This window comes from Hylobates moloch, unplaced genomic scaffold (genome assembly GCF_009828535.3).
Source record: "Hylobates moloch isolate HMO894 unplaced genomic scaffold, HMol_V3 SCAFFOLD_1, whole genome shotgun sequence".
Lineage (NCBI taxonomy): Eukaryota > Metazoa > Chordata > Mammalia > Primates > Hylobatidae > Hylobates > Hylobates moloch.
The window spans coordinates 230,965,291-230,976,852 of record NW_026652276.1 but is presented as its reverse complement, the minus strand read 5'-3'; the positions used below and the strand labels follow the sequence as shown (position 1 = coordinate 230,976,852).

Here is an 11,562-nt window from a genome sequence, read left to right as displayed (position 1 = left end):
AACTGGCTAGCCATATGCAGAAAACTGAAACTGGACCCCTTCCTTAACATCTTATACAAAAATTAACTCAAGATGTATTAAAGACTTAAACCTAAAACCTAAAATCATAAAAACCCTAGAAGAAAACTTAGGCATTACCATTCAGGACATAGGCATGAACAAAGACTTCATGACTAAAACACCAAAAGCAATGGCAACAAAAGCCAAAATTGACAAATGGGATCTGATTAAACTAAAGAGCTTCTGCACAGCAAAAGAAACTATCGTCAGAGTGAACAGACAACCTACAGAATGGGAAAAATTTTTTGCCATCTATCCATCTGACAAAGGGCTAATATCCAGAATCTATAAAGAACTTAAACAAATTTACAAGAAAATAACAAACAACCCCATCAAAAAGTGGGTGAAGGATATGAACAGACACTTCTCAAAAGAAGACATTTATGCAGCCAAAAAACATATGAAAACAAGGTCATCATCACTGGTCATTAGAGAAATGCAAATGAAAACCACAATGAGATACCGTCTTACGCCAGTTAGAATGGCAATCATTAAAAAGTCAGGAAACAATAGATGCTGGAGAGGATGTAGAGAAATAGGAACACTTTTATACTGTTGGTGGGAGTGTAAATTAATTCAAACATTGTGGAAGACAGTGTGGCGATTCCTCAAGGATCTAGAACTAGAAATACCATTTGACCCAGCAATCCCATTACTGGGTATATACTCAAAGGATTATAAGCCATTCTACTATAGAGACATATGCACACCTATGTTTATTGTGGCACTGTTCACAATAGCAAAGACTTGGAATGAACCCAAATGCCCATCAATAATAGACTGGATAAAGAAAATGTGGTGCATGTACACCATGGAATACCATGCAGCCACAAAAAAGAATGAGCTCATGTCCTTTGCTGGGACATGGATGACACCGGAAACCATCATTCTCAGCAAATTAACAAAAGAACAGAAAACCAAACACTGCATGTTCTCACTCACAGGTGGAAGTCGAACAATGAGAACACGTGGAACAGGGAGGGGAACATCACACACCAGGGCCTGTTGTGGGGTGGGGGACTGGGGGAGAGATAGCATTAGGAGAGATACCTAATGTAGATGACGGGTTGATGGGTGCAGCAAACCACCATGGCACATGTATACCTATGTAACAAATCTGCACGTTCTGCACATGTACCCCAGAACTTAAAGTATAATAATAAAAAAAAAAAAGAAACAAGATCATGACAGAGATTGTGAATTACATTCTTTGTAGATATGCTATGTTTAAGTTATTAGCATAGAGAGGTCCTCCCTCAACAAAACAATGGACTACATTATTTGGCTTGCAGGAAGTGAGGGATAACACCATGTGGGCAAAAAGTTTTTAAATACCCAAATAAATAAATAAATAAAACTTAAACTGAAACGGGAGTAGAGCCATCAACTCAAAGGGAAGATTGGTTGCCCCAAGAGCAAATGAATCTTTCAGCCATACTCTCCAGAGCCTAAATGTGGAATCAGTTGTAAAGTGAGTTGTAGATTGAGGAATTTCTGGATTAAGCCAGAAATCTGAAAATGGGGTTGAAGTGGTTTCAGTTTAGTAGTACCAGCGCCCCCTTGTCAGTTCCTGATAAAAATATACACAAAGCCTCTCTGGAGTAAAGCCACCTTGATTTCAATCCCAAGGATTTCCATACTTAAGTTCACAATCAAAGACTGTGAATGTAATTCCAGAAAAGAAATCACCAAAAGTAAGAGTCAGCAAAAAAGAAAAACAAAAAATAAAAAACAAACCAAAAGAACCAACATCAGATTTATATGCTATATCAATCAGGTTAGGCCAGATTACCTTGCAATAACAAACACTTCCCAATTCTCATGACTAAACGCTGAGCTGATTGATCCCTGGCTTGCTCAGTCAACTGCAGCTCTGGGCAACTCTCCAGGGTCAGCTTGCAGAAGATGGAAATGATTAAAATTCAAAATAGATTGTTAATTTCAATTACGGGTGGAGTAATAACATTCTAAATACTTTCTAAATACTTAGGCAATGGAATGGTAAAGATCAACACGTGACTTTTAAGAATTAATCATGTGGCTGGGCGTGGTGGCTCATGCCTGTAATCCCAGAACTTTGGGAGGCTGAGGTGGGCAGATCACGAGGTCAGGAGATCCAGACCATCCTAGCTAACACAGTGAAATCCCATCTGTACTAAAAATACAAAAAATTAGCTGGGTGTGATGGTGGGCACCTGGAGTCCCAGCTACTCAGGAGGCTGAGGCAGGAGAATGGCGTGAACCCAGGAGGCGGAACTTGTAGTGAGCCGAGACCGCGCCACTGCACTCCAGCCTGGGTGACAGAGCGAGACTCTGTCTTGAGAAAAAAAAAAAAAAGAATTAATCATGTTACTCCAGGCGTGGTGGCTCATGCCCATAATCCCAACACTTTGGGAGGCCGAGGTGGGCAGATCACTTGAGGTCAGGAGTTCGAGAACAGCCTGGCCAACATGGTAAAACCCCGTCTGTACTAAAAATACAAAATATTAGCTGGGTGTGCGGACGCCTGTAATTCCAGCTATTCAGGAGGCTGAGGCATGAGCATCACTTGAACCTGGGAGGATAAAGTTGCAGTAAACTGAGATCACACCACTGCATTCCAGCCTGGGTGACAGAATGACATTCTGTCTCAAAAAAAATTATGTCAGGGTATTTACAGAATAATTTAAGTAGAACATTAGAAGATACATATATATATATATATACACACACACATACTATGTAACAATTTTGGTAAATACACCATGACTATCAACCAGAACAGAACCAAAGAAAATTAGAACTATTATGGTAGGTTGAGTGGAATTTTTTTAGGGAATCTTAACATTTTAAAATCATCTGGCAACAATATCATCACCTGTGCTCCTATGTTCTGAATTTCTTCCTTCAATGGCTTCCCTTTAGCCACAGTTATCAGATCTGTCAGTAAAGTCCTAGAAAACATGTTTTTAAGGATGCTGAGGTGTTTTCTCCCTTAGCCTGTGTTTAAAATATTGTTCTTCCCCATAACAAGTGCTCTCTTTAATCCTACATTTTAGACATTCTTTTGTATTTTCCCTCTTCTTATAGTGCAGATCTTCTAGAAGCTGTAACAATTGTAATTACCAATGATTCATGCCTTAGAGGTAATGAGTATCAGACCTTGTCCCGAGAGTAACTATTAAAGGAAGGAGAGATTGGGGAAGAAAGGAGACAATGAATGTTTGCCCCAATACTGAGGCATAGAAGTTCCCTGGGGAGGAGGTGGGGTTCAGAAAAGAGAGATCAGGAGAAAGTCACTCCTCCTGACACAAATCTTTCTGAGGCATCTGCTTCTTTTTCAGCTCTGAGTTCTAGTTATCCTGGCTCAGGATAAAAATAACCCCATCAAAAAAAAGAAAAAATCCCACCACTGGTATCCTCCCTTTTTCTACTTCCGAGGCTGCAAAGTGCAACAGCAGACTCTTCTGACTCAGGAAGCCCGGTGCTCCTGCCCACTTCCTGTTCCTCCATCTCCAGCGGACACTGCTCTTTCAAGGGCAGGTCTCCAGCCCAGCTCTCTGATCACATTTTGCTGAAAATATAAGCAAACATCGGCCTTGTCCTCCTTGTGTTCATACACCGTGGAAGCTTTTCTCTGCCTCCTCCGTGAGAGTGCGTGGCCGGGAGACAAGAAACGTGGTCCTTTCTCTTGCCTGTGAGCTGATGCAGAGGTAAGTCTGAGTATTTGTGCGTGTCATATTTGGATGTGTATGTGTGGGTGTTTGTGTTGTATATGTGTGTTTACATGTTTGTATGTGTTAACATGAATGTGTGTGAGTGGTGTTTGTGTGTGTGAAGTTTGTGTTGTGTGTGTATGTGAGTGTTGTTTGTGTGTGTGTTGTGTATGTATATTTGTGTTTGTGTATGTGTTTGTGTGTTCACCTGCATGTATGTGAGTGGTACATGTGTTTTGTGTATGTGTGTGTGTTGTGTATTTGTGTGTGCTGTGGTGTGTGCAGGTTTGTGATGTGATAAAAAGAGCTGTGACCAACAGGTCGGGAGAACTTTTTGCCTTGTGACAAAGTCACTGTTTAATATTTGGCAAGATGCTTCTCTGAGTTTTGCTTTCTTCCAGAGCAACATGACAAGGATGGCACTATCTGTTCCATCTTCTGTGTTGGAGACAACGCACACTGTGGCCAATATGGGAGATGCCATTCCGGGCAGGGTCTAGGAGGAGGCAGGGAGGTGCCTTGCGTGCAGACCCGTTTCCCCGAACCCTGCGAAGGCACAGTTCCTGCATGCCACAGCCTAGTCCCACCCGGCTGTTGTTTCCTGTTAAGCTGCCTGCCCGTTCTCTCTAAAGGAGGAATGAGATTACTTTTTTAAAGTGCTGCCTCAATTTCTACCAGGGATGTAAGGAAGCCAGGGACAAAGAGATTGAGAGGCCACCAGTTAGGAAGAACTGAACTCCCTTTGGTAGGTGAAATATTGGACTCCTTCCAGAATCTGGCTGTTCAGGTCTGAGTAAGGCTGTCCACCTGGCCTGCTTCTTCTTTCTTCCTAGAAAGTCAACAGACCTTCCTGGATTCCCTCCATGCCCAGCCCAGCACTGCAAAATTGATCTTTACCAATCATAAAGCAATATCCACATATACACCCCTGGGATCTGGGGAGGACTGGAGTGTTTGCCAGGTGAACAGAGTAGAACAAACATCCAACAATGTAGCAATGAGAAAAACATGCCTATCAGGTTCCCCTGGACTTAGGTTTCCCCACACCCCATACCCTTCATCTGGATCTGTTTCATCTGGTTGTGAATGTCCTACATGATCTGGAAAAACAGTCATGGACCATGCAACTTCCTCCTCAGTTCCACAGAGAAAATCCAGCAGAGAGAAACTTACGGGATCTTGACACAGAGAACTGTGTTAGTCCGTGAAGCCAGGACACATTGCTGTCATGGGAAGGGGGACAGGAGTTCCTGGTTGGGAATGATGTGGCCCTAATTTGCAAAGAGGACTAATTGCTCTAAAAAATGTTATGAAGTATGTTGAGACCTTAATAGGGGAAGAGACATTCACAGGCATCTAGTTCAGGCCCAACATTCATACTGATGGGATGCTGAGGCCCAGGCAGAGCTAACTGGTGGCTGCATCTCCCCTGAGGTCTCTGGCTTCCTTCCCAGCTCAGCCCCTGCAATCCCAGGCCTCTGCAACCCTCACTGCACAGTCTTCTCCAAAGTCTGGCCCCAAGGCCCATCAAGTGGCCCCTCCCAACAACATCCTACTCATTCACATCCTCCAGGCACATTAGACCTTCCTGCTGCTCCCAGGGCACACAGGATCAGAATCACACCTACTTCTGTGCTTCCCTTCCTCCTCCTCCTCCTCCTCCTCATTCCCTTCCTCCACCTTCTCCCCACTGCCTCCCCCTCCACCTCCCCGCACCTCCCAGAACAGTTCCAGACCCTTTGTCTATCCAAATTTCATCCATTCCTCAGCTCCCAGGCCAGTTGCACCTTTATCTGTAAAATCTCTTAAACTTATGATGGAGACAACAGTGCAGCGGGCGGGGGATAGTGTCCCTAAAGAAATAGGGTCCCTAAAGCCAGCAGAGAGTGTCCTAGACCCCTTCCTTCATTGCCTTACTGAGTCCCACTCCAACCCTAAACTAACACAAAAAACTTTCCTCTGGCAAGAGAAAGGCGAAAGGCAGGTGGCTGTTGAAACTCATTTGGAAAGTCAGTAGAACATAGGATTTTTTTTTTTTTTTTGTAGATGGAGGAAGAAGAATATGAACAAATTCCCCAGGAGAATCCCCCAGAAGAGCTGTCCCAGGGTCCTGTGCTGGAGCTGTCAAGAGGTAAAATGAATGAGGAGAGGGGAGTGGGTGGAAACATTTGGGGTGCAGGTGGGACACGGCTCCACCACCATGGTGTGCTTGGAGAGGCAGCTGACGTCCCACAGTCACAGAAATTTACCCACCTCAGCCACCATCAGAGGCCTTTGGGGTAGGGCCCTTCTTATCACCAGCCAAAAATAAGAAAAAAGACCCCCGGATAGGTATGGTAGATAAAAGGAGGCGAGAAATAGCACCAATGTCTAAATCACCATGTCAGTCCCAAAGGAAACGCTTTCACGTGGTGGGTGTTCTTCTTCAGGAAGGATGTGCTGACAGTGGGTGTGACGAAAATAAGTGGCCTTGGACTGAGGCTTGGATGCCAACAGACCCTGTATGGGTGTTTGGCTGACTCCGAAGCGGAGCTGTCGCGGTGGTAAGGTCGAAAGCGCCTTGTGAACAAGCAGAATGTACTTGGCTGCTGCCTCAGATCTGGGCTCTGCCTTAGCGAGGGCGTCCCTTTCCCAAAAGCCATTGCACAGGGTCAGGCGCTTAACTTTCATGCGCTCAACTTCGTCATTCATCCTGGGGAGGCAGGATTTAGAAATGCTGGAAACCCAGCCCTTTCCTGGACAGAATAAATTATTTGTGATTCATTATGTATTTTAATATGAATGACCTTTTACTTTATGAACTTAAAAGGCCTGAGCCATCTGGAAAAAGCCACGTTAACCTACTACAATAGGGAAATTACCAATATCTGTGCTAACACCTGTTTGACCTTTTGTTATAGCAATAAAGGTTAGCTATTCTTTTAAGAATCCTCTCCAGAGCTCAAGTGATGCATGTGGCTTTAGTAAAGTCCAGTGGTGTGCGCTGGCTCCAGGCTGCTCAGATGGGGGTTCCTGTCTCCTCTGGCTCTGCACTGGGCTAGGTGGGTGGGGATGAAGATCTACTGCCCAGACTTCTGCTATTCACTCAAATTCCTTCCAGCCACCTTGGGGAAGCTGGAGGGAGGCCAATGTCACTCAGTTAGAATTGGCATGTGGGTCAGAGCCAAGGGTGGCTGTCAGGCCACAGCAAGCCCTGTTGGTGCCCAGGAGATTCAGGAGATGACCGCGCCCATGCTGCCACATGCCAGCTTCATGCTTTGTCATCTGAGATACATCAATGTCTTCAGTGGGGACAAGACTGGGAAACCAGCTATTACTTGTCACTTCTTTATGTGCTCTGGGTCTTGGGACCTGCAAGGCCAGGAGAAGGGAATTCCCTTCCTGCCTTCTTCCCCAGTCATATCTAAAAACCTTGGTATTGGGTTTCTTGGTGTTCTATTGGCCAAGTCTCGCTCTTCTCTCTAGGCTCTGCTCTTGCACTGGGAGAGAACATTCAGCCCCACTTTCAAGGATGTGGGCCCAGAATGGTGGCCCAGCGCTGGTTTCAGGGCAGATGTTGGTCTTTGACAATCTGCCCTTGCAGTCTGGGGATACACCTAGGGGCTCCTGGTGAGGACAAGATGGGGTACATGGGCCCTTACCCCAGTTCCCTCTGCTTTCTTTGGATATTTCTAGGTCTAAGGGAGAAAGAACAGAAGACCCCAAGGAGACTGAGGCTCATTCTCATGGGGAAAACAGGAAGTGGGAAGAGTGCAACAGGAAACAGCATCCTTGGCAGAGAAGTCTTCGAGTCTAAACTCAGCACCAGACCCGTGACCAAGACCTCCCAGAGACAGAGCCGAGAGTGGTCTGGGAAGGAGCTTGAGGTGATTGACACACCCGACATTCTGTCCCCCCAGGTCTCGCCAGAGGTGGCAGCCGCTATCTGCCAAGCCATCATCTTATCCGCCCCAGGGCCCCACGCCGTGCTCCTGGTGACACAGCTGGGCCGGTTCACGGATGAGGATCAGCAGGTGGTCAGGCGCCTGCAGGAGGTCTTTGGAGTGGGGGTTCTGGGTCACACCATCCTGGTGTTCACCCGGAAGGAAGACCTGGCCGGCGGCTCCCTGGAAGACTATGTGCGAGAGACCGACAACCAGGCCCTTGCCTGGCTGGATGTGACCCTTGCACGGCGCCATTGCAGCTTCAACAACAGGGCACAGGGGGAGGAACAGGAGGCCCAACTGCAAGAGCTCATGGAGAAAGTTGAAGCCATTCTGTGGGAAAATGAAGGAGATTATTACAGCAACAAGGCTTACCAATATACCCAACAAAACTTTCGACCAAAAGAACTACAGGAAAGGCAAGTAACCCAGGGCCAAGGCTCTGAGGACGTGCCTGGTGAGGAGTCGTGGCTGGAAGGACTGTCCCAGATCCAGAAGGAATCTGAGGACGCCCACAGATGCCTGCTGGGGAGGGCTGACCTTTGAGCCTGTGCTGGACTTGAGCCAAGGACACCATCAGCCCTTGCACCCCTGTGTCCAGCCTCTGTTTCTCTTTCCATCCCATGGAGTGCTTCCCAGTCTCCAGGTCATGATGTCTGGTGTAGGAAGACGGGCATGGGGCTTGAGGATAGGGTCCAGCATGCCCAGATCACATCCAGGTTCCTTCATTCCTTCTTCCAGAACATCTGGGTCCTCCCTCCTCTGTGCCCCAACAGCACGCTGTCTTCCTATTGGACCTTCTATCTCACTGGCATTGCCTTTCATGGGTTACTTGTCTATACTCTGATAGAACCAAAGTTTCTTGAGGGCAGGCCTGTATCTTTTACTTCTGTGTAACTTCCACAGCTTTTGACTGCATTGGAGTCATGCAGTCACGTTTGGTGCAGCAACTCCATGCAAGCTGTTGACCAGATGACTTCTCATCTCTCCCCACACCGTGATGGTTTAAGGTTCCTGTTGTGCCTGGTGGCTGAACATAGCAGTGGTGCTGAGACATGGGGAGGGTTAGAGACTGGGCTGAGAGGAGAGCAAGCAGGAACAGGGATGGAGGCAGGAGGAACAGCCTTTTTATTCACTCTTGAACTGTAACAAACAAGCCCCGTTGGAACTTCCTAGTGGGAATGATGGGAGAAGTTTGGGGCAGGGTATCCAAGAAGACTGTGGTCAAGAAGGTGATCCCTTGTCCTGGCTACAGAACATGGAAGTCCCTAGAGATGCATGTGGACTTGGGCAGAGGAGGTCACACCACCCCACCAAGGTAGACTTAGATTAGAGACGACTTGCATCTGTTACTTCCCCTTTTTCCCCGGGTTTCATGGCCCTTCATGATATTTGCCTTCTGCTCCTAGAAGGCACAGACTACTTTCAACCTGCCTCACCCTTCATTGCCACCCCTCCCTTCTCCCTTGATAATGGGAGCATGTGGATGAGGTGAGTGTCTGCGTGTGCAAACGGGTTCCCTAGCAAGGTATTTGTGGGGGTCCAATGCAAGGAGGCAGGGAAGAAAGGCGGCCTGCAAAGGAAGCAGTAGAGTGACTTAAACATCTTGCAAGGCAGCCTGCCTGGTTTATGGGAGAACTCTGAAGCCCATGATGTTTTCCTGGAAGGCTGTTCCTACAGACGGGGTTTATAAGAACTGATACTGGACAGGATGAGAACGGAGTAGGATGTCATCCTGACACAGGCCTAGATAGGAAGCTGCCTGCCTGCAAGAGGAGACTGATGTGCCTTCGGTGCACCCCAGCTTCTTTGAGGTCCAAGATGCTCCTGGGGAGTTGACCGACATTTGGGAAGATAATAGGAGGCAATGGGGAAACTGCTCCCCAATATATTCCTCTTTTCCTTTCTTCAAGCTGCGTGGCAGGGGGTCTTTAGCTAGTTTCTCCTGAGAGGGGCGGGAAGTACAGCTGGTGGGGACAGTGCTGGGAGATGATCAGAAATCTCAGGGCACAGCCTCAGGTCTACCTGGACACTCATCCGCTGTTGGAGATGCTCAACAGCCAGACACGGATGCTCACAGTCAACCTGTGGCCTCTTGCTCTGAAGCCATCCCCCATCTTCCCTAGACACAGCAGACATCTGAGAAAGCTTCAGCATTTCTCTTGCTAACAGATTCAGAAAAGTGTCTCAAAGCAGAGCACAGAGTTATTTGGTGTTTGCCGAAGACAGCCTTTGTGCCACAATCATTTATTAAATAAGCGATCAATTTCCCATTGAACTGAACATGCAACATTTATCATACATTCAATTCTCATTCACACTCCTTAAGATTTGTGTCAGAATTTTTATTTCTGTTCATGTCTTCTACTTTTCTACTCCTTTATGAATAAAATATTGATTTGATTACAATGGCTTTGACTATAATATGGGAGCCAATTTTTGCCTCAGCCTTCATTTTTATATTTACTTCGTTATTCTCAGGCATTTTTTTCTTCTATGTGAAAGTTAAAATCATTGTGTAATTTCCCAAAAAAAAATCATATTGGTATTCTAGTTGGCAATGTCTTACATTTATGTTAAGTTTGAGGGAATTGGTAGTTCAAGTATAAGTTAACCAAGGCCATTTTGTTTCTAAGTGAACAGACTTTAAACTCCAGAGCTACTGAAGTAAAAGTTAGAATCATTTGCATTTTCATTCAGATAGGAGATAATTTTGTAAATTTTGATGCTATTATTTTAACTCTATTAGCTTAAGTAATGTCATAATAGAAAACGCAAGCATTTGACCAAATGAGATCCATTCAGCGACTAACTGGCAAGGCACTCAAAACATGTCATTCATTAAATGTTGTTTTTAATTACCTCGAATATGGTGTTTTCTCTCTTTTATTGCTAAGCACCAGGAAAGATATCTCCCATGACATTTCAGGAATAGGGATAGATGTCTCTGCATAGCTCTCACTCTTTCAGCTTCAGAGGAGAATGGGGAAAGCATGTGTGGGTATATTCTAGAAACTTTAGTCTATCAACCAGTAAGAAATTAGTGGTGGGGGGTGATGGTGATGAGAGAGGGTTATCTTGGCCAAAGCTGTGACAATAGCAGCTTTTAGGGTTTGTTAAAAATATCTCTACACTAAAGTGAAGGATGAAAAACAGGAATTTGGGGAATTTGAGCTAAGTCAGTACAGGGTTTTTCCTCCTTGGTGGATCAAAGCAGGTGTGGAGTGTTACAGAAAGGTTCCAGCCTCTAACCTTTTTGTGATAACATTTATAAAGTGTATAGAAAATTCAAAATTATAATACTAAGAAAATAACTTTGAAGGCATGGGAAATGGCCAAATGCAGGTAGACACTGTTGCAGAGAACCTGACCCCTAAGATGAGGGGACCACACTGGTCTCATCTTGATGTGACTTTTCACATTAAGGCAGTATTCAGTCGTGTGGATGCAGAAATAGCACACACCAGATGTTCACAGTGGCCTGCAGGGTGGGAGGGTGGAGCCTGGGACAACCAGAGCAGGTAAAAATTTACATGGGAGCTCCCCAAAATAAAAGAGCTGCAGAGCGGGGAGATGGAGTGGTGGGGATTTGCGGGCTGGGTACCAAAATCTCTGCATTTCTCCCTTCAAATCCTTGGCTGACCCTGAACTGTACAAGCACAGGGCACTCTCCAGAGGATCCCAGGAAAACTTCTGTGGAGGTTGAAAGAGCTGATCAGAGATGTCAGCAGTTGCCCACAGTAGCAAAGAGAATTGCAAGTTCCAGTCCATCAAGTTAGAAGACCTTGGTAAACTTGCATATTTCCACTGAAATACAAAAAGGATCATATTTTAGGAGTAAGTACTGCATCTCAGCACTAAGAGACTTGCCCTAGAAGGAAGAG

At 45.7% G+C, this 11,562-nt stretch overlaps 1 protein-coding gene across 3 annotated transcripts; it reads left to right on the top strand.

Annotated features, from left to right (window-relative positions):
* The first annotated feature begins 3,535 nt into the window (after positions 1-3,535).
* On the top strand, positions 3,536-10,546 carry GIMAP6 (GTPase, IMAP family member 6). 3 transcript variants are annotated; one of them, XM_032762158.2, is made up of 3 exons: positions 3,536-3,752; positions 5,802-5,886; positions 7,655-10,546. In XM_032762158.2, exons 1-3 carry the CDS (start codon positions 3,745-3,747, stop codon positions 8,222-8,224), a joined length of 663 nt encoding a protein of 220 aa, XP_032618049.2. In that variant the 5' UTR covers positions 3,536-3,744; the 3' UTR covers positions 8,225-10,546. The 3 variants fall into 3 exon arrangements, with proteins under 3 accessions (XP_032618049.2, XP_032618048.1, XP_058283960.1); XM_032762157.2 differs by lacking the exon at positions 3,536-3,752 and having other exon boundaries at positions 7,431-10,546; XM_058427977.1 differs by lacking the exon at positions 3,536-3,752 and having other exon boundaries at positions 7,655-7,850.
* The last annotated feature ends 1,016 nt before the right edge of the window (positions 10,547-11,562 follow it).

Bases quoted from the DNA above. Each gene is read 5' to 3' on its own strand.
- GIMAP6 (XM_032762157.2), top strand. From the start codon at position 5,802: ATGGAGGAAGAAGAATATGAACAAATTCCCCAGGAGAATCCCCCAGAA. The intron at 5,887-7,430 runs GTAAAATGAATG...GGATATTTCTAG, and splicing joins TGTGCTGGAGCTGTCAAGAG to GTCTAAGGGAGAAAGAACAG.